This window comes from Protomyctophum parallelum (genome assembly GCF_964188405.1).
Source record: "Protomyctophum parallelum genome assembly, chromosome: 13".
NCBI lineage: Eukaryota > Metazoa > Chordata > Actinopteri > Myctophiformes > Myctophidae > Protomyctophum > Protomyctophum parallelum.
Window position 1 is genome coordinate 39,334,482 of NC_139708.1, and position 22,786 is coordinate 39,357,267.

General features: G+C 42.7%; 3 protein-coding genes across 3 annotated transcripts in view; 1 reads left to right on the plus strand and 2 right to left on the minus strand.

Moving 5' to 3' along the window:
- Positions 1-22,786, plus strand: part of LOC310869948 (hydroxyacylglutathione hydrolase, mitochondrial-like) — a 477,037-nt gene that overhangs the window by 157,752 nt on the left and 296,499 nt on the right. The gene's annotated exons all lie outside the window — the stretch shown is intronic.
- On the minus strand, positions 6,402-13,818 carry LOC310869949 (uncharacterized protein). Its single transcript, XM_083780942.1, has 4 exons — positions 13,712-13,818; positions 9,103-9,255; positions 6,596-7,375; positions 6,402-6,561 (listed from the first exon to the last, which is right to left on the minus strand). Exons 2-4 carry the CDS (start codon positions 9,152-9,154, stop codon positions 6,470-6,472), a joined length of 924 nt encoding a protein of 307 aa, XP_083637068.1. The 5' UTR covers positions 9,155-9,255; positions 13,712-13,818; the 3' UTR covers positions 6,402-6,469.
- Positions 19,209-21,591, minus strand: LOC310868644 (uncharacterized protein; the record flags this gene model as incomplete). The annotated part of the gene is made up of 3 exons (XM_083779101.1): positions 21,493-21,591; positions 19,927-20,086; positions 19,209-19,449 (listed from the first exon to the last, which is right to left on the minus strand). Exons 2-3 carry the CDS (start codon positions 20,067-20,069, stop codon positions 19,209-19,211), a joined length of 384 nt encoding a protein of 127 aa, XP_083635227.1. The 5' UTR covers positions 20,070-20,086; positions 21,493-21,591.

Sequence of the window (22,786 nt, forward strand, 5' to 3'; positions counted from 1 at the left end):
GTAACTTGTATAATTAAGGATAAAGATGCGTCGGCGTCGACTCGAGTCTACACACAGGCAGTCCTTTTCAGAATACCACCTGCGACACAGACGGGCTGGAACTTAAGGAAATGTGCTCAATGCATCCGGCTGCGTAACGTTCATGTATAAAACGACTCGAGAAAGTTTCGTTTTACGAGGAAAGAAACCTCATGTCATGTCACTCACCACTAGGCAGAACACTGAGAAAATGGATAGTTTGAGGCTATGGGCTCCTCCCAGTCCCAACCCCTGGCCAGACTAGCCCCATCCCTCCATCTGTGACCAATGTTGGGAAGCAGTTATAACGAAAAGTCAATCTGGGACCAATCGACAAAAAAGGAAAAACACCGCTGCTTGTTTCACATGTTATCGAGAGATTATAACAAAGTATTAGCCAGTTGATCTGTAGTCTAGGAAAACTAGTAGCCTACTTGGTGGTTATATTTATATTTGTGTAGTGACTGATTATTAGTGAGTCAAGCAGTCAACTGACTGCCTATTTGGTCTTATTAATTAATTAATGTATTAATGACACACCGGCCCCATGGCCATATTTGTGTAAAGGTTATGTCCCCCCCACCCCCCCCCCCCCCCCCACTATAAAGTCAACTTTATAATTATTACAAATCACTTTTTAATTTCAAGGACCCCCAATTTAATATGCAAATTATGCATTTGCCCACTGTCCTCCATATATATTTTTAATTTTTTATCTCGGAGACCCAAACTGTCTGTAGGCTACTGTACTACCGAGTTACAGACCTAGGGGTACTAACTATCAATCAATGGGGTTCCAGGAGGTCCCCAGACCTCACAGAAGACCTGCACTGGTGTAAAGTAAAGGGGCATTTTGGGCCCGGCCGCCCACGGCTCTCCTGGTCCTGTCGGGGGCTTCACAGTTCACACCACTAGACTAGCCCCATCAGTGACCTCCCCTGGAACATGAACATAGACATGTTACACCTGTATAAGAGAAGATGTGTTGCTTCTACAACTAATATTGTTGGGGACCCACAGGACCCCTGCAGGTCCCTGGACCACAGATATAACTAGAAAAAGTGCCCTTTCTGGGCACAGGTCTCCACCAGGAGGATAGGACTGTGTGTGATGTTTGGCAAAATGTGTAGGAGTAATAAAACATGTATGTTTTAGTTTTTGCAACAATTTTCTTCATTTTGTTGAGGAAATGCAGATCCGGATCACTCATAGCATCTCTGAGGATATAATTCTGGATGAGCAGGACAATTTTCTACAAAATGGGCCAAAATGAGCCAATCAGTGTAGAATCTGAGAAATCCAACAGACTCGTCTTGATCACATGACTACAGAGATCGTGTGTATCGATTTGCATGAGATTTGGACGAAATCTGTGCGACTAACATAAACAATGTGTTTTCCAGAAATCGACCAATCATGTGAGCTTTGGAAGCCAATCTTAATCAGGATGGAAGATGGGAAATGGTGCAGATCCGTGTTCATCACATGACTATGGAGATAGTGTATACCGAATATACTCCCCATGCCTTCGGCCTGGTGGAGACAATAATAACAAAACATACTCTCTCCCCATGCCTTCGGCCTGGTGGAGACAATAATAATAACAACCTCACAGCATAGATAAGAATTGGCTAGATGGCTCGCCCGCAAATATTACATACACACATACTTTAATTTTTGTCTGTGATGCTTTGAATGTCTCTCTGTCATTCTGTATCTGCAGTTATTTTTTTCCCTTGTCAAGTTGCCCTACCTTTTTAACTGCTGCACTGCTTTAGTGCGGAGTCTTATCTCGTATCTTATTACGCCCATATGTAGCCTTGTCAGCTGGCTCGATCTGAGATCAATGTAGCCTACATGAGGTGAAAGTTGAAAACTGCATTCAGAATTTAATCTGAACACCATTTGGAATAAAGGCCACATGAGGACATAAGCACAATAAAAGTGGCATCCATGCACCTTTGAGTACACTGCACTATATGCACTGTTTGGCTGATATTATTGCCCTGTGTGCAGTGTTGTTTTTGTCGACTAATAGCCTACTATGACGAAAAATGTTCGTCGACTACCTTTTTTCCCTGACAAGAACTACATAAAAACTAAATATAAACAAAGCCATGATGACTAAAACTATGACGAAATATGTCAATGTTGTCAACACATAAAAACTAGACTAAAATGTTAGGGTGGACACGAGATCTAGTGGACACGAGATCCATTATAAGTAAAAGACACAAGTCATTTTACACTACTTATTTTTTTTGAAAAAACCTGTGCTCTTCCTGAAAGCCAAATAAACATAAAACATGAACAAAAATAATGCTACATCATCACTTCGATATTCGCCACACAAGCCAGGTATTGTGGAAAGTACCAGAACACTAGGCTATAATTAAGTATTGTGTACCATAGGCCTATTATAAATTCATATTTATTTTTATGAAGACTGGGAGAAATGGATGAATGGCAAAAAGGCCCCACAGTGACACTCGCAGGAAGGTTTTGGTATGATAACACTTGAGTCGTAGGCTACACAGTACAGTAGACAGTAGACTCTTGGTAACATATTAATCAACTACAACTGAACGGTCAGTCGAATGAGTACTTGAGTTAAAGTACTGCAGTACACGCTTTTAAAAATAGTCAATTCATATTTTTTTGTAGTAAAATGTAGGCTACATGCTTTTTAAATTTTTATCACATTAAATAGAAAATACACACTAAATATTACACCCGTGTTGACCCAGCTGTGACATGTGAACATGGCTGCTGGGAAAGGGGTCTATTGTATCCTCAAGTCAAGGCTTTGCAAATGAATATTCATAATCATGCTTTTCAAAGAATACATTAATAATTTATTGAACGTATTTAAAAGCAGGTGAAGTGTCTTTGCCAGTGGAGACACAGTCTGACCAGGTTTCTTATCACATGGAGAAGATCTGACACCACGGCGTCCGTCATATCGTCGAAAACGTGATCCTGTTAGATTTGCCAACGAGACAAGTCACACCCAATGAATCACAAGCAAAACACACACACTCTCACATGAAAGGTTACAGTGTGCAGTTTCATAATATGTAAAGAACTGAAAAATGACCATGTCCCCCTTGTATATCAAACCACTGTCACATATGCTAAAAAATATACAATATTAACAAACTAAATCCTGCACTCCAGAAAGAGGATGGATCAATAAATAGAGTTAGAATAGAGTTTGGACAGTTGTTTTTATTATCATTAATCAAAATAGACATACAATGTACTCTGCACACTAAAGTATGCTAATTTATCAATTTGTAACTCTGAGCGCACTGTATAAGCAAACAGGCCACAAGGGTACATTTGGTTACACCCACTCCTAGAGCCAGACCAACACACACCATCATGAGAAATTAGCATGTAAAGCACAAAAAGGAAGAGGGGGAAATAGACCACCAAACTAGGACATAATATAGGACTAAATGGCATATAAATAATCAAGTCAATCATTAGAGCCAACGTTGTCAGTACAACAAAAAACTAGAAAAAATATAATAAAAAAAAAAATATATATATATATATATATATATCTCTCAATATATTAAATATATATATATATATATATATATATTAGTGGTGGGCATAGATTTTTTTTTAATCTAGATTAATCTCACTGCAATTCTGGAGTTAATCTAGATTAATCTAGATTAAAATGGCTCATTTGAACTCTGCCGAAAGCATTGAAAATATGTGTGCGCTACCTAAATAATGACCAGAAATAAATCCTTGAACGGGCCACGTGGCCCATTAGACCAGGAGCCCTATCATAATTGGTAATGAAAATATAATAATAATGTTCAATACGATGTACGTGTGTTATACATTGTTTATTCAGTTAAACACGAATAACCATAAACACGTTACCATACAGGCAATTTGAAACAGTGGGTGCAAGAACAACCCCCTTTTCTGGGATATGACATTAATTAAACTGTAAACCTAGAGGTGATGAAGAACTGTTTACAGTCAGTAGTTTGACGAACACTTTTCCCCGGAGCCATATTAGGTCACATTCTCACCTAATACTTCGGTAGACTCATGCGTATGGGTGGAGATTCTTACATATTTAATTTGCTGCGGTTTGCCTTCACACTGTCATCCGTAGCAATTGGAAACGCAGCAGGGGGGACCTTTATCAATGTGTTCCATTCATAAACCTAGCCTACAACACAGTGAAATCTATTGTGATAAAATTATACTCATAACGTGCCTTTATTTACTGCGAATTGCACCGAGGTTTCCATTGGGAAGCTTCTTGTAAAGAAATTTCCCCTGAAGCAAACCCGGGTTCACAGAGTCCTGCATGCTGACGTTTGATGTGGCACGCCGCACTGTTCATTAATTTCACCCGTGTCCGGTTAGGTTAGGACCCCGCTCTCAGAGTAATTTATTTCACCTTGTCCCTGTTAGGTTAGGACTTCTCCCTCCCACAGAGTAATTCCGCCAGGTAAAACTATCAAAGCGAAATTCCTGGTTTGCTCGCTTTATGCAGTCAATGCAGACCCAGCTCCCAGACCCAACTTTGAGAATAGATTAATGGCGATAATCTTTTTGACGCGCGATAATATTCTCGCGTTAACGCAGCACGTTAACGCCGATAACGGCCCAGCATTAATATATATATATATATATATATATATATATATATATATATATATATATAAACTAGAATCATAAAACCCATCTGGAGTCGAAAGGAGTTGGACAGTACTTAATTCAAATTAAATTCACTTTTGAATAAGCCTAAACAAAAAACAAAACAAGCTAAAAAGGATTAAACAAAGCATTGTGCACGTATGAAAATAATGATAATAATAATGTCTTGCGCATAAGGCATTTTTCCTACATTAATGCTCCCATCCATAAATGGAAGGCAAATACATTCAAAAGTCAAACAGAGCAAGGGAGGAGAGGGAAATAAAGGGCGGATATTCTCTGTGGTCCTGTGGAGAATATCCGTAATGCCACGGTTCAGTTGAATGAATAAATCATAAGGCATAACAAGCCAGTTCATCAGTTCATAAACCAGTCGGTCATATCGATTAAATGAAGTTAATCGATAGGGTGAAACTCCCTGGCATCTGCTCTGCTGTCAGCCAACTTCCATGCAAGGTTATAATAGTTCATTTTGAATATTGTTTCCCCAAATTAATTTAGTTACAATTAGTTTTTAGTTAGTTTATAGTTTTGGTTCTTTATATTTCAAATCAATACATGCATAACATCCCTAAACCTTTTAAATTAACGAAGACTAAAGCGTTATTCATAGTCTGGATTTCCGGTGGTGAGGTGACCACCGAACTACAACATGACGTCACAAGCCGCGGTGAAGAGCAAACCATCACCACCGCCCGAGCCCTTCTCTCTGTTTTTACTCACCACCGCTCAACATTATTTCAGCTCCGGTGGTCAGCTCACCACCGGAGCGATGGTCACCTCACCACCGAAAATCCAGACTATGAATGAGCCTTAAGGGAATTGTGTCTATAATTTCAGTTTGTTGTTTCCAACAGGCCAAAGACAAGTTTTGCACGTCCGTCCTTCCATCTGTGTTTAGTGTCACAGTGTGTACAGCTAATCTGTACAAATCTTCCAGAACGGTCTGTTATAGCGCGACCATGAGGCAGATTTTCACATTGTTACCTACAACTGTGTCGCGAATCTGCCGTGCAAAAGATTGCTCTCGAGTCTCTGCATATGGCCATGACCTGACCTGGTGACCTGGAGGAATACTTATAGTAGTTTTAGTTTGTTTTGCTTTGTAAACACAGTTTCAGTTATTGTTTTTATTTTAAATCATTTTATTATTCTAGTTTTTATTTTTTCAGTAAACAAAAAAATATATATTTTTAATTTGTTTTTAGTTTAAGTTATTTCGCTTTTTTTGTATGCATTCTCACATGTTTTTTCAGATGACCAATTTGTCTAAAGCTTTTGTTACAAACTGTACATACAAAAGGCTTTTCTCCTGTATGAATCATCATGTGGGATTTTTTATTTGATTGTAGCCTAAAGCTTTTGTTACAAACTGTACATACAAAGGGCTTTTCTCCGGTATGAATCCTCATGTGTGTTTGCATATTTTGATTTAGTCTAAAGCTTTTGTTACAAACTGTACAAACAAAGGGCGTTTTGCCAGAATGAATCATCATGTGTGCATTCAGACAACATTTGTGTGTAAAGCCTTTGTTACAAACTGTACATACAAAGGGCTTTTCTCCGGTATGAATCCTCATGTGTGTTTGCATATCTTGATTTAGTCTAAAGCTTTTGTTACAAACTGTACAAACAAAGGGCGTTTTGCCAGAATGAATCATCATGTGTGCATTCAGACAATATTTGTGTGTAAAGCCTTCGTTACAAACTGTACATACAAAGGGCTTTTCTCCTGTATGAATCCTCATGTGTGACTTCAGGTAATCATTTTGTGTAAAGCTTTTGTTACAAACTGTACAAACAAATGGCTTTTCGCCTGTATGAATAACCACGTGTTCTGCCAGAACACTCATGCCACCACAGACTATACCACACTCTGTACTACCTCTCATGTATGGCTTTTGTTTAAATGATTTCAGGTTCTGGGACAGGTTGCTATAAGACAGTTTGTGTCCTTCCACAGGTTCTGTGTTGCATGATTTCAGTGTGTCCAAAACGGACTCATCATCCGTGGTTTCCCAGTCATCACTGTTATAAGTATAAGAACCGTGTAAACACAAGAGCTGCTCATCACTAGTTGGTTGTGATGTTCCACAGTCCTCTATATCAGCGTGTGTTTCCATGTGTTCAGTTGAGGTGCTGGCTAGAGGCTCTGTCTTACTGCTTTCATCGTCATCTTCACTTTTCACTGCTAGTAATGTCAACGATAATCCTGCAGCGTCCTCTGGTCCTAGAAGTACTTCTGACTCAATCTGTGGAGTTTCTATTTTCACCTGGACCAGTCTGGAGCTATTCTCCTCAGGTTCATGTTTAATCTGTGGAGGTTCTATTTTCACCTGGATCAGACTGGCGCTGCTCTCCTCCTGTTCTTCTTTAATCTGTGGAGGTTCTATTTTCACCTGGACCAGTCTGGAGCTGCTCTCCTCCTTTCCTTCTTTAATCTGTGGAGGTTCTATTTTCACCTGGATCAGACTTGAGCTGTTCTCCTCAGGTTCATGTTTAATCTGTGGAGGTTCTATTTTCACCTGGATCAGACTGGAGCTGCTCTCCTCCTGTCCTTCTTTAATCTGTGCAGGTTCTAGTTTCACCAGACTACTGCTGCTGCTCTCCTGGCGATCAGGGGAAGACTCCTCTTTACACACACCAGGAAGGATTTGGAGATCTAGAACATGGAGAGAAATGGTAAATTGTGCATTTATATGGCACATTTATCTATAGCGCTTTACATTCTTACACCGATGGCGGAGGGAAACACGCAAGGCACCAACCTGCACATCGGGAGCAATTAGGGGTTCAAAGAGGCTTGCTCAAAGACACTTAAGGCTCATTCATAGTCTGGATTTTCAGTGGCGAGGTGACCACCGGAGCAGAAATAACTTTGAGCGGAGAGAAGGGCTGGGGCGGTGGTGGTGGTTTGCTCTTCACCGCGGCTCAGTGAAGTCATGTTGTAGTTTGGTGGTCACCTCGCCACCGAATATCCAGACTATGAAAAACGCTTAACTCTGGGGGAGCCCAGGATCGAACTGGGAACCCCAAGGTTCCCATCCGGCTGCTCTAACGGCCACTCTAAGACCTGAGCCAATCCCACCCCAAGAGAGAGAACATAACGTCAGCAGAATGTGCTTCATACAAAATGTCAAGCGCATTCAATTACATTATGTAGGAAGCAGGACGCAATATAAAGACAGATGTTCTCTTATTGTAGTCTTAAAGGAGCATTCAGTGATTTGGGTGATTTTGAAAACCCCCCGGTCCGCCCCGATAACAAGATGTGCACATGCATGCACTACAGTGGGGGACACGCGACAGGCCAACAGCACATACACAAAAGCCTGCCCCCACTCGATCATGATTGGTGGAAGGCCCCCCTCTATCCTTATTGGATGAAGGCTGGGTCACCTAGCCGAAAACGAAACCTAAGGTTCTTTGACCCCCAGGGGTTAACTGTTGACAGGGAGGAACTCCTTATATGGTCAGCACACTCTATAGTAGGGAGGATTATCACAACAAAACAAAAACATAAGTGATATTTGTCAACAGAGTTAATTGGAATTTGTTTCAGTGCTCTAAAAACAGACATACAGACAAACATCACATATTCATACAGTAGAAAAAGCTACAAAGTACAAACATCATATGAGAGGGACCAATAGATAAGAAAGAAAAAACGTTACAATTCATGTTAAATAAATAACAATTAATCGCAGACTAGTTCATAGTTTTTACAACCAGCTTCACGCTGTAAAGTGCAAGAATGAAAAAACGTTACAATTCATGTTAAATAAATAACAATTCATCGCAGACTAGTTCATCATTTTTACAAACCAGCATCACGCTGTAAAGTGCAAGTGAAGAGGGTCAGAGTTTAGGTGGCGAACAGACTCGGGATAAGTGCTATTTCTTAAGCGTGAGGTATTGCACTTTAGAGACCAAAGTCTCTTACCTCTTGCAGGGGTACAAAGAGAGAGCTGGCAGGGTGGGAGGGGTTAGCAATCACCCTCTGCATCCTAAGCTTGGTGCGTGTGGTGTAGATGGAGGAGACAGTTGGAAGGTCGTGGCCGTACCACCCTTTCCAGCTAAACGCTTATTTGTTGAGTGTTTTGTCCTAAACAGGTTTCTGTAGAAAGGCGCCCGCCTCTACCACTGATTGTTGGATGTAATATCATCTTGCAGTAAGAATTTACTGTAAGAATTAATGAATTTCTTTATTTAAACTCGTTTCATAAAGAACATCTAGCTCATGGTGGCGCTGTAACACGCCGATTTAAAAACAATTGTGGTGGATGTTCTTCCTTGGCGCAATGGGAGTGTGCGTGCAAAGTTTCCCAGCGGTCGGCAGTGTGGTGCTTGTAAGCATGTGGTGCAAAATGGAGAGAGAGAGAGACTCACTGTCTGTATCAGTGTGGTTGTTGTCCTCCCAGTTGAAGGTGGGAGGAGCCATTGCATGGTCTGTCCTCCAGAGGGCAGCAGAGCTCAGGTCTGGACTCAGGGCTGCTGAGTCAACATGCTGTGACTTGATAGATGCTCATCACTGGTAGACATCTGCTTTGCGCACACACACACGCGCACGCGCACGCGCACACGCACGCGCGCACACACACACACACACACACACACACACACACACACACACACACACACACACACACACACACACACACACACACACACACACACACACACACACACACACACACACACACACACACACACACACACACACACACACACACACACACACACACACACACACACACACACACACACACACACACACACACACACACACACACACACACACACACACACATTATAGAGAGAACAAGACAACCAGGTGCTCACCAGAAAAAGTCAACCAAGTTAAAGTAGGGATAAGAGATTCAAGGCTCATTCATAGTCTGGATTTTCGGTAGTTAGGTGACCACCGAACAACATGACGTCACGAGCCGCGGTGAAGAGCAAACCACCGCCACCACCCCAGCCCTTCCCTCTGTTTTTACTCACCACCGCTCAACGTTATTTCAGCTCCGGTGGTCACCTCACTACCAGAGCGGTGGTCACCTCACCACCGAAAATCCAGACTATGAATGAGCCTTAACCCACCTAGGGTCTTCGTGTTTTAGTGTTACCCAGGGCCTTCGGGTCACTTTTACCTTGTCTTTGCTCGTGTTAAAGGCTTTGTGGCAAATGCCAATCTACCATTCAGTCAGTGACGTAGACTCTGTGGGGGGTGGTGGGGTGTCCCTAACTTGGTGAGATGTTTCAAAGATGCATACAACAGATTTACGCGCGTCATTGTACCAAAAGCTATACTGTCACCGTGTAGTGTTTGGTTTCATTAGCGCGATCGTGACAAAATAGCCTACAGCTTCTGCTGCCCGCAGAGCATACATGAACGGAAGATACCAAGGATTGGACAGTGCTACGCAACATGGAAGTAACACTGACTCGAAGCCGTTTATAAATCAGTCAGTGAACGGACGAGTCAACTTTTCACCGCCGTTGTGTGTCATCGTCCCCGTCGTCCGTCCGCCCCCGCCACCCCCCGCACAATCAGAAGCGTTTTCAAAGAGACGAGTAGGATATAAAGGCAGCCTGAAAGGCAAGCATTTGCATTCCAATGGGTGATTGAGTGTCGCACTCTACGTGCAACGGCCATCAGGTCTGGTGTTTGTTCTCTCTCTTTTCTCAGTGTTTTCAAATGGATTTTTATACGACGGGAAAACTTGGAATTCCCATCTTGCGTAAAAGTGGCACGTGTCCACGTGCCTACCGGTGGTTGAGGAGCCTCTGGTCTAGGGCAAAATTCAGAAAAGGTAACCGAGGGTCCCGAAAGGGTCTAATGTTGAGGTTGAACATGTCCATACAGAAGGTAAGGGGTGTGTCTCATTTCTGTTTCATATAACCAAATGATAACGATATGGAAAAATGCACTATAGGTTAATTAATTAATACTTATAATAATGTCCTATAGAATGTAATCTTTATTCAATGCCATCATGCCCAGGTAGCTTATAAAAACACACAACATAATAAACTCTCATTTAAATGTTTTCTATTTCTTGTCTTCTTTTCACACATTAGCATATTTCACCAATAATTTGCAATGTGGCTTTAATGTGGCAACATAAATGTAGCCATGAAATATGAGTGCAACACTTAGGGTAATAGTAATTATAACTGTGCACCAGTTATTTTATAGTTGTGCATACTAACATCTAACATCTCAGACTCCGTTAATATTGTCTCACTATATACGTTTAATTGCCCTTTTTACCTCCTTTATGATGAAATCCTCACAGTTAACAGTCTTTGTATTGAGTTTGTGCTTGAAATGTACTGTAATTCTGCAAACTGTTAATAAATATTTCAATCAATCAATCAGATCCTCCTTTTTTATCGTAACCCATTTTCTGTGACTTACGTGATGTCATTACAAAAAGCGACGTGAAGCCTGCCGACATGGCTTGTGCTACGCAGAGTAATCTAGTATGCTTTGATCTCGCCGTAAAGCGGAATGCTATGGGCCAATTAAGGTTCCAAACATTGGAACTATCCCATTGAGATAGAATGAGCACTTCCGCATTCCATTGTTACAATGGGGGGTCAGTCAACGCTATAGTTTCGTGGAATACCGGAAGACTCGACCCGCCGAGTCTTCTTCATCTTTGGCGGGATTACTTCCCCTTTCGGCGACTCTTCGTCACTTTCCGGGTCGAGTTCTGTCTGAGAACTCGACCCGGAAAGTGACGAAGAGTCGCCGAAAGGGGAAGTAATCTCGCCACTGGAGAGCGCATCTAGCTACTGCATGATGATCATGCACGCTTCTGAAGAAGTCGCCGGTCGCTTTCTTCTTTTTCTTTTTTTCTCTGATGTAAAGAGAAGTTTGTGGCAGCGCGAGCTGCGCAACCCATGCTGCTGCGGCCCGTGCACTCAGCACATCGCAATTTCGTTTTAGCCAGGGCTACAAAAGTGGCAAGACCTGTCACTCATTAGTAGGCTAATCACTCTGTGTGATTGCATATGTGTGGACTTCCTTTTCTCCACAACGGACTGTTTCGATTCTAAACCCCTTCTTGTTGCTTTTCCCTGTGTGCGATCACTCAGCAATAAGGTGATTAGTGAAACAGAACACAAAGATGAGTAGTAGCCTATTTTAACACGCAGCATCTCTCTCTCTCTCTCTCTCTCTCTCTCTCTCTCTCTCTCTCTCTCTCTCTCTCTCTCTCTCTCTCTCTCTCTCTCTCTCTCTCTCTCTCTCTCTCTCTCTCTCTCTCTCTCTCTCTCTCTCTCTCTCTCTCTCTCTCTCTCTCTCTCTCTCTCTCTCTCTCTCTCTCTCTCTCTCTCTCTCTCTCTCTCTCTCTCTCTCTCTCTCTCTCTCTCTCTCTCTCTCTCTCTCTCTCTCTCACTGCTGCGCAATGTCACAGACACAGACGCGATCAATAATAATAAAATAATAAAATAAAATATTTTTGGATATTAACAAATTAATTATTAAAGCACAGGGCCTCGCATTTCTCCCAGGCAGCTATGATTGCGAGCCATGCGTGCGCCTCGCATGCAAGCACTGTCTTGCTGCTGTCATGAAGGGGAAAGCAAGGAGTGTAGTGTACGTATATAGCCTATTCATACTGTTGTAGTAGGCTAGCTATTCATTCAGTTTCTCAGAAGAAACCTGTCAGCTCAGATCGACTGAGAAACTGAATGAATAGCTAGCCTACTACAACAGTACAGAATAGGCTAACTAACGAGATGCCTGATTTATTCTTAATGTGTTCGTGAGCGCACGTTGTGGGTAGATCAGCCACCCCCAGCATGCGGAGATGCAGGCTCTGAGAACATTCAGAAACTTGCAGCTGCTGAAAGTGCCCCAAATAGTGTAGAAAAACTCGCCAGAATGTGAAGAAGAGTCGTCCCGCGGCGATTCTTCTTAACATTCTGGCGAGTTTTTCTACACGTTTTGGCGAGTTGTCAAGATAACTCGGCAAAAAGGGTAAATGCGGCGAGTATTCTTGTTACCGTTTCGTGTCGTCTCATACAAGATCTAGCTGTTTCTACGTTAGCTTAGCGCTAGCCCCTTTCGGGACCCTACGTAAAACTTTTTTGATATTTTGTTTAGTTTTACGTTGGGTCCCTGCTCGCTAGTGTATTTTCGTATGGAAATTCCTAAATGCGGATGTGGAGATTCTCTCTAAAATAGGACCCGCGGCATGTGACGCCATTATTTTCCTTGAGTTATTCTGAATTCGGTAACTTTAAGTAGCTATACATCCCGGTGCGAATATCTCCTGTGGCGCGGAAGCCGTTAAGTATTTTTAATCTTTGTTTGACCGATTTGGTCGCTTTATTTCTTCTTGTTTGTTTACCGTTTATTGTACCGCCTCCCGGTGTGCGGTTGGCTTGTGAGGCTACGTCCCTGCCTCTGATCTGCTGTGTCATAGCTATAGCGCCACTAGCTAGCCAGATAGGCGGTACAATGAGGTGTCAATAAACAAGAAGAATCCAAGCTTCCAAATCGGGCAAACATATATTAAAAATACTTAACGGCTTCCGCGCCACAGGAGATATTCGCACCGGGATGTATAGCTACTTAAAGTTACCGAATTCAGAATAACTCAAGGAAAATAATGGCGTCACATGCCGCGGGGAGGCGTTTTAACATGTAAACATGAGCCAGTAAATGTTTTAATCAGGTGGCATGGACGACGTGGAACAGGACCCAATGCACTGGGTCGAACAAATGTCAGAAACTTCAGTAGCATTTGGGTTCTGCTTGGAGGGCTAGCTTAGCGCATATGTATATTTTGTGGTCACAGTGAGAAAACACTAATGATGTCCTTTCTCCATCAAAACACATAGGCTACAACCTAGCCCCATATGTGCCCTCTCCCTACGCTCATTCTGTAGCTCGGACTCGGAGCTACAACCCAGAGTGCAGGCCTGGCATTGATTCAACAGTATGCATCCATAGGACAACGTTTCCCCCACACATAATTACCTGAAATAGGGGGGAATGGAACACAATACGCAGAAGTCTCCTCTCACTCTCCATTCAGGACGGTGGCTTCCCTACACACAAGGACTGTCTAAAGAGGACGAGTCGCGAAGACCGTACGGGCGACGCCATGTTGCTCCATGGAAGAAGGAAACATGCGCAGTTGAGACCAAGGAAGCTGAACCACCAAGAGCATAGAGTTATAATAATAACTCTATGACCAAGAGCTGAACCAAGAGGACAACCCGGAAGTTTACGGAATGCATTGGAGTCAATGGGCCTTATAACTCTATGCAATGGGCTCGCGCGAGTACATGAACCACGTGACCAGGCTCTTTTCTGCCCCCTCAATGTCGTAACTCAACTGTCTTACCATATGGCTCTGCCCCTACAGACAGACTGAAGGCATGAGCAATGGATCAATCTCAGAAGTGGATCATCACAGGCATTTCTAGTAGATTCTCTGCACTCTGCAGTTCAATATCATTCTATTATACAGACACCTGTAGTTCTTTTAAGCAGATTTGAAAGACGGTATAGGGATTCACACAGTGTGAATCCCTATACCAAATTCAAATTGTGGAATGACTCTACCAACAGCCATAAAGAGAGAGAGAACATATTACTCCAGTTTTGGCATCACTGCACTGGCTTCCTGTTGTTTTTAGGATTGATTTTAAAATTATTTTACTTGTCTATAAAGCTCTCAATGCGGTCTCGCACCTTCCTACCTACATGACTGCCTCCCTAAATATGTCCCAAACCGGCCCCTAAGGTCTTCCACTGCTGGCCTGCTCGCTTTGCCTAAAAAAATGGCAACTAAAAAATACGGGGAAGCAGCTTTTTCTTCTACGGGCCGTCGGCATGGAACAAGCTCCCACTGTGCCTTCGTCAGGCAGCCTCTGTAGACATTTTTAAAGCTCAGCTCAAGACCCACCTCTACAACATTGCTTTTAAATGATCGTTTATTTTTTGTTATTCATGTCCTCACTGTATTGTATTACTGCTTGGTTTTTTTGTTTTTTTTTTATGTCGTTGCCTTAGTTTATCTGTTCTCATCTTTGTACCACTGCCTTCTCCTGATTTGACACTGCATTATTGTCTTATTGTTTTAACTGCATGCCTGTTTTAATGCTGTTTTGTTTTGCTTTTGTTTTTATTATCTTTTTTGCTCTGTAAAGCACTTTGAGCTACATTTATGTATGAAAGGTGCTATATAAATAAAGTTTATTATTATTATTATTATTATTATTATTATTATTATTAAAGAAGTGTGATTCACACTTCTTTATGGCTGTCGGTAGAGTCATTCCACAATTTGAATTTGGTGACATAAAGGAGAACACATTTAAACCCTTGTTGAGTTGTTCGTAATCGTGCCAAGTCTGAGTAGTTGAACTATACGCTATTAGGCTATAGTATAGCCAAATAGTTGAACGGGATATCTGGAGCTCCCTCTGGTGTTGTGGACATGATTTGAATACTAGTTAGACTGAGTTAGACAGGTGCATGGGTGGGTATCAATGAGGTGAGGTGTACACTACTGCATCCTTTTCCCACATGCTCTCCATCCTTGATTGATTGATTGAAATATTTATTAACAGTTTGCAGAATTACAGTAGCCTACATTTCAAGCACAAACTCAATACAAAGACTGTTAACTGTGAGTGGACGACCCAATTAAGCATTGCACTTGTTTAAAAGAGGGTCCACCATGTTCAATTCATCAAAACATTTAGAGACGTAGCCTACAAATAGACACCTCCATATAGACATAGTCAAAGAACAGAACAGGAATTCATCATAAAGGAAGACAAAAGGGAAAAGAAACGTCCAGTGAGGGGAAAAGGGGGGGGGGGGGGGGGGGGGGGAAATTCAGATTTTACGGGGAGAGCGGTTTTGAAGGAGTCAAGGGATTCACATGTCTTAATGACTGTTGGTAGGGCGTTCCACATTTTGGTGGCATAGGAGCGAAAGTAATTTAGTCCCTTGTTTGTGCCGAATCTGGGTTGTACATGGTTTGTTGCACTCACTTTGTTGTGGGTGTGGACTTCGTTAACATTAAGGAAGTATTTAGACAGGTACATGGGTATCTTGGTGGTGTATCGAATCTTTTGGACCAGACCCATTGCAAGATGCTGTACTTTGTCGTCGACCCTAAGCCATTCCAGCCTGTCAAAGTGGGCAGGGGTGAGGTGGGCTCGGGGGGTGAGGCCAAGTACTAAGTAGGAGCCTGACCAGTTTCTTTTGGGAGGTCTGGAGCCTTGTTTTTAGGGCCTTTGAGGTGCTGTGGTACCAAGAGGTGCATGCATATAGTCAAAGAAACCTTGTACGAGGGCTCCTGTTAAGGTCTTCAAGGTGTTTTTGTTGACCAGTGAGGAGATCCTGTAAACTAAAGGAATCTTGTTCTTTGATTGACTTTTTTTATTACGTTGGTGGCCATTTTATCACCGGAAAGATTAGCCTCCAGGATGGAACCTACGTCTCAGCTGCATGTCTCTCAGTGCAGTGACATCCTGAGATTTGCCATAATCACATTAAAAAAGAGATAGAGCAATAGGCCTATTGGTTATTTATAGCAGCTTATCCTGGGCAGGGATGTAGTGTGATTTGAGTCTGGCTTATTAGCCAGGCTAGGTGTTTGGTGCTGCCGACTCTATATGCATTGTGATGTCAGTTGATGCTGCAGTGCTTGACGTTGCATCAAATAAACACTAGGTGGTGCTGCTCAACCATTGAATGAGAGTGGACACGAGACTTTAAAATAAATACCAGTGGTCCTCCGGAGTTCAAGGTTGTCCCCAGCTAAATGGTGAGTTGGTAACCAAATGGTGTGAAACATTAAACCAAATAACTTGAATGGACCATAAAAGGAGCATTACTTAATTTACAGTAAGTCTACACAATCAGTTGAATGTAGAATAATTGTTATTTTGTTCAACATTTGCCTGTTATCTCTCCTATGGTAGTGTAAGAGCCATTTCTTCTGTTTTTTGATGACGTCATTCCAAGGGCTTGGTCAAGGCCAAGGTTGGCCAGGTTACTTAATGAGACCTGATTAAATGCTCTGTTGTTGTTCTGATGTGAACTTGCAAACAGTTTTTTGACTGTGAGACACAGGCTGGTGATTGATATGGTTTTACAATTTACAATTTACAATTTAGGCATTTAGCAGACGCTCTTAATCCAGAGCGATTTACATTTAAGCAAGAACAAAAGCATGGGAATACATCACATAAAAGCATTTATCATGCATCAAGCATTTATCATTTGACACTCTTTTGTTTTATTTACAAGTTACAGTGAACAAATAACATTTTCGAACTTTAAAGGTATATTCAGTGATTTCACTTAATTCAAATATCACTTATTTTTTTGTTTTGTTGTGATAATCCTCCCTACTATAGAGTGTGCTGGCCATATAAGGAGTTCCTCCCTGTCCCCAGTTAACCCCTGGGGGTCAAAAAACCTTAGGTTTCGTTTTTGACTCTCTATCCTGATTGGACGAAAGGCTGGGTCCCACAGCCAAAAACAAAACCTAAGGTTTTTTGAGTGAAATCACTGAATATACCTTTAAGTCAACGTTTGGACATCAGTCTTTTTATCACACGTCTGAACTATAGATCCTCGGCATCGGGCAACCAGTAGCCCAAAGTAATAGGACTTTGACGCTACAGGTAGTCTCCCACATCAATGCAGCATTTTCTTTTTTTGGGTCTGGGACTGCATGGGAGGCAACATCTCATCAAATGGTGGTCCGTGGCTCAAATGCCTAATAAATAATGGACCTTGATATGAAAATGGTTGAAACCCACTGCATTACATTAATATTTCTACACTCGATTAAATACATGTTCTACTTTTCCTTAATACAAAAAAAACTTCAAATGTCCTTACAGCCATGAAAATGTTGGACTACGAGTGTCCACTCAGTCCCTGGCTGTTTCAATATCTACAGGTGTTCAAATTAAGAATAAAACACACTGGTAGAGGTTGCATCCTCATTCCACTGCAACTGTGCTTTATTTATTATGGAAAACAGAATGTCAGTGTAAAATAAGTGAAATTAGTGAAATAACAAAAAGTAACAGTTTGTTTCCCCCCACACCCCCTGGGGACAGGAGGTACTCAAATTAAGAAAATACAAGAACTCTGAAGGTTCTACGATACAGAAAATGTTCCACGACATTCACAGACCATCAACAAACCAATCCTGAATAAAGAAAACAAAAACTGAATATCAGTTGTCTCTAAACATTTCTACCATTTCTTACACACCTCTGCTTTATCGCCAACATAATAAAGCCATATCCCTGGATAGAGTGGCTGTGTGAACTTATAGTTTGAACTTTATGAATGAGAGACATTTTGTCAGAAACTCTGTCCAAATCAGAGCACTTTGTTTGAGCCAGAAAACCCCAGACCACAGAACATCTACTGAATATTAAAAGTTCAGTTTCTTTGGGTGCAATTGAGCTCAGAAAACCTAGGGAAAAAAATCACACCCTTGTGAAGTGAGGAGCGCACCCTGGGGACCCCTACACAGACATACAGACACAGAGACAGACATACAGACAGGCATACAAACACAGAGACAGACATACAGACACAGAGACAGGCATACAAACACAGAGACAGACATACAGACACAGGGTCAGACATACAGACACAGAGACAGACATACAGACACAGGGACAGACATACAGATCAGACAGACACAGGGACAGACATACAGAGACAGACACAGGGACAGACACAGAGACAGACACAGGGACAGACATACAGAGACAGACACAGGGACAGACACACAATTACAGACACAGACACAGACATACAGACACAGGAGTGGAGGCAAAGCAAAAGAAAATAGTCACAATCCCTTTAAGAGAAATCACGTTCAATATACTCCACCCCATTGCCTAAAAAAATCCTGTTCGTTATCCTCCTCCTCCTCAGTATTCAGGATCCGGCTGTTACGGCCAGCCATAATTAGGGTATTTTGTATTTGGTATTATCTGTTGTTTCCTTTGTTCTGAGGTGGAGAGTTGATGAGAGGAGGAGGAGATCTGTGTCATCATGAGACTGATTACGGGAGAGTGCTTGCTGCTGTGGGGAACTAGTCCTCTCCATGGATTGGCCGGCTCTGATGAGCCCTATGACACCAGCAGTGGATTGGGTGGTGGCCACACCCGAACTATAAAGCTCAGTGACAAACAATTCTGTTCAGAGGACTGTCAGCTTCAGGGCAGCAGGGAATCGGTCCCCCTGTCCTCTCACCACATCACCACAACCTGTGACCATCCTGTCAAGCTCTTTGTTTGGGATAAGTTTTGAGTTCTGTTTTGATTTGCTATGTTAGTGTTGTGTTTTGTTAGTTCAGGTTAATTTGGGGTTATTGTATATTGTTGTAAATATCCATGATTTTGGGCTGTAAATAAATTCACATTCCGTTTTATTGCAATTGTCTTTCTGCATTTATGTTGCTTCCCCTAACCCTAGACTAGGGGGTGGAACAAGGTGGAAGCAAGAAATCAACATAATAAGGTGAATCATCAGAAGGTGAATCATCAGAAGGTGAATCATCCCAAGAATCATCAGAGCTTTCATCATCGTCATCAGCCACGGGTACGTGATCCTTCCTCAGCCTGAGAGTGACACAGTGGAATGCACCACCACCACCAGACTCCATGCTCTCCCACCTGTTGGTCTCCTCACAGTAGCGCACCATGCTCTTCACATTTCTGCATGACAAGAGACACCAACATAGCCATAAGAGAAGGACCTGGTGTGGACAAGACAACACTTCCCCCCCAGGCAGGCATTGGTGGACTTTTGGAAAAAAAATAACAAAAATATCAGATCTACAAGCTCACAACATGTGACACGTTGAGAGCTTGCAGATCAGCTATTTTCGGGCCGCAACCGAGCACTCTTTATCTAGGCTAGTGGAGATGTGGTGTAACGACATGGATTTCGAAACAAGTTTGTTCAACGCAAAAATCCTTCATTCCAACTTCAGGAGAACTTCACCCGACTGCTGCCTTCCCGGTATATGACATGGAAAGGAGTGGCATTTGCATTTCTTTCACCATGTAGTAAATGCTGCATTCGTGGTCTGGAGAGGGCAGTTGTTTTACAGACGGGTAAACGGGCAGGGGCTGAAGCCCCCTTTGATGTCTGTGTGTACACGTTCCTGTTGGTGGTGAACAGTGTCTCACCTCTCTTTGTAATCCACGCCTCCTAGGATGTAGATCTGTCCGTCCACCACAGCCACGCTATGCCGGTAGCGTAGCGGGCCCGGGGGATCTGTTAAGGCGTAACACGTGGTCCAACGGTTGGTCTCTGGGTTGAAGCACGCCATGAAGCAACCATGGTATACTTCAAATGTGGGAGACCAACCTGAAGTGAAGTTGAAGTGAGTCTATTACATTTTTTTAATATATTTTTTATATATTTTGTAACCCATTTTTTCACCCCTGTGTCAATCATCTAATGTGATCCTGGGCTCTACACACCCTCCGCCAACCTGGGGAGAGCAACGGACTTGAACTCATGCTTCCTTCATGCCTGAGTGTCCAAGTTGCTCCTTTACACCTGACAGGGGGGAGTTTCCCTGGTTGGACGTAGCACGTGGAAGGAACACGTTATTCCAACCAGTTCCTTTCCCCTCCATCAAGCGCCCCGGCTGGCCAGGGGGAGGCAGTATAGTGAGTCTATTACTTATGGCAGTGGTTCCCCAACTTGTTCATGTCAAGGACCCCTAAATCGACATCTATCAGCCCGTGGACCCCCATTGGAAGAGATATGCCAGGGAGACCCGCATAAGAGACGATTTGTTACGGCTCTAGCAGTGATTCTCAACCTGTTTAATTTCAAGCGCCCCCTCAAGTAGCTTACTGTACGAAGGAGCCATTCTGACTGTGCCTTTAGCCAGTTCTGTGGGCGGGTTCACTGTGGTGGGTGTGTGTCATAGAGCAGAGGTTGTCAACTGATTGTGAACGAGGGGCCACCACCCTGACTTAGAGTTAACCTTGGGACCACTGTTTGTGTTGGGTGGGGACCTGGGCTAAGATTAGTGCTTTTGTGTCAGTTGCTATGCATCCCATGTGTAAATGGTAAATGGTGCATTTATATAGCGCCTTTATCCAAGGCGCTTTACAGAGATTGTGCATTACATTCACCCATTCACACACACATTCATACACCGAAGGCAGCGGAAACCATGCAAGGCACCAACTAGCACATCGGGAGCAATTAGGGGTTCAGTGTCTTTCTCAAGGACACTTCGACAGTAACTCTGGGGGAGCCCGGGTTCGAACTGGCAACCTTACGGTTACCATCCAGGCACTCTACCCCTGAGCCACCGCTGCCCCATGTGTATACATTGGTGTTTTTTGCATTTATACTTTAGCTATTGAATAATAGCAGATTTACAAGCTGAGCTTGTAGGTCTGCTATTTTTGAAAAATCGTTAAAATGTGGCGTAAATCTTTGAATATATATTCTTTCAGAGCGAACATTTTTTAACTCAAATCTTTGCTTCTGGGGGTCTACGGCCAATTACAGATAATTCTGGGGGTCCTTTACATAAAAGGTTGAGAACCACTGACATAGAAACATATGGGTTTTTCAGAAGACATTTGGTAGAATGGAACTCGGGTCTAAATGGGTTAAGAACAGGTACGATACCTGTAAAATAGATCTATAAGACCAGGTATGTTACCTGTAACATAGATCTATAAGACCAGGTACAGTATGTTACCTGTAACATAGATCTTTAAGACCAGGTACAGTATGTTTACCTGTAACATAGATCTTTCCATTCAGAACACAAGCAGCTGACGGATCACTAATCTCTGGAAGGGACCCAAATGGAGTGACCTTTATCCACACAGATCTTGCAGGGTGGTACTTGGAGACCTGGACTGGATCACGACCTAGGGTCCAGGAGAGAGAGAGAGAGAGAGAGACACACACACACACACACACACACACACACACACACACACACACACAGTGAGAGAGATACGTCCAGTCCCTGATGACACACTGCAATGACTGCATGCATGCACGTTACCCTAATATTGCGCCCCAACTATTATTCAAAGTATAAGTAAAAAATCACACCTGTGTGATTGGTGCAACCTGGCTCGCTGATAACAAACTATCCTTACACCTGGGAAAAACTGAATCCATCCTCTTCGGATCAAATAGTAATCTCAGCAAGGCAGATGGCTTCTTGGTTAGAGTGGGTGACAATATTATCACACGGAAATATCAAATTACCTACCTAGGTTCCATCCTGGAGGCCAATCTTTCCGGTGATAAAATGGCCACCAACGTAATCAAAAAAGTCTATCAAAGAACAAGATTCCTTTACAGGATCTCCTCACTGGTCAGCAAAAACACCTTGAAGACCTTAACAGGAGCCCTCGTACAAGGTTTCTTTGACTATGCATCCACCTCTTGGTACCACAGCACCTCAAAGGCCCTTAAAACAAGGCTCCAGACCTCCCAAAACAAACTGGTCAGGCTCCTACTTGGCCTCACCTCCCGAACCCACCTCACCCCTGCCCACTTTGACAGGCTGGGATGGCTTAGGGTCGACGACAGAGTACAGCATCTTGCAATGGGTCTGGTCCACAAGATTCGATACACCACCAAGATACCCATGTACCTGTCTAAATACTTCCTTAATGTAAACGAAGTCCACACCCACAACACTAGAGGGAGTGCAACAAACCATGTACAACCCAGATTCGGCACAAACAAGGGACTAAATTATTTTCGCTCCTATGCCACCAAAATGTGGAACGCCAGTCATTAAGACATGTGAATCCCTTGACTCCTTCAAAACCGCTCTCAAAGGGCACCTACTGATGGCTGCAATTCGAAACTGGCCTCTGTAAAATCTGAATTACCCCCACTCCCCCCCCCCCCCCCATTTCCCCTCACTGTATAATGTATATTTTCCCTTTTTTGCTTCCTATATGATGAATTCCCGTTCTGTTCTTTAGCTACATAGAAATGTCTAATTGTATGTCTCTAAATGTTTGTATGTCTCTAAATGTTTTGATG

Excerpts from the sequence above, each read along its gene's own strand:
- LOC310869949 (XM_083780942.1), bottom strand. The coding sequence starts at position 9,154 with ATGGCTCCTCCCACCTTCAACTGGGAGGACAACAACCACACTGATACA. Across the intron at positions 7,376-9,102 it reads CAACCACACTGATACAGACA|ATCTCCAAATCCTTCCTGGT; the intron begins GTGAGTCTCTCT and ends TCCATGTTCTAG. Across the intron at positions 6,562-6,595 it reads AAAGCCATACATGAGAGGTA|TGTTCTGGCAGAACACGTGG; the intron begins GTACAGAGTGTG and ends TGGTGGCATGAG.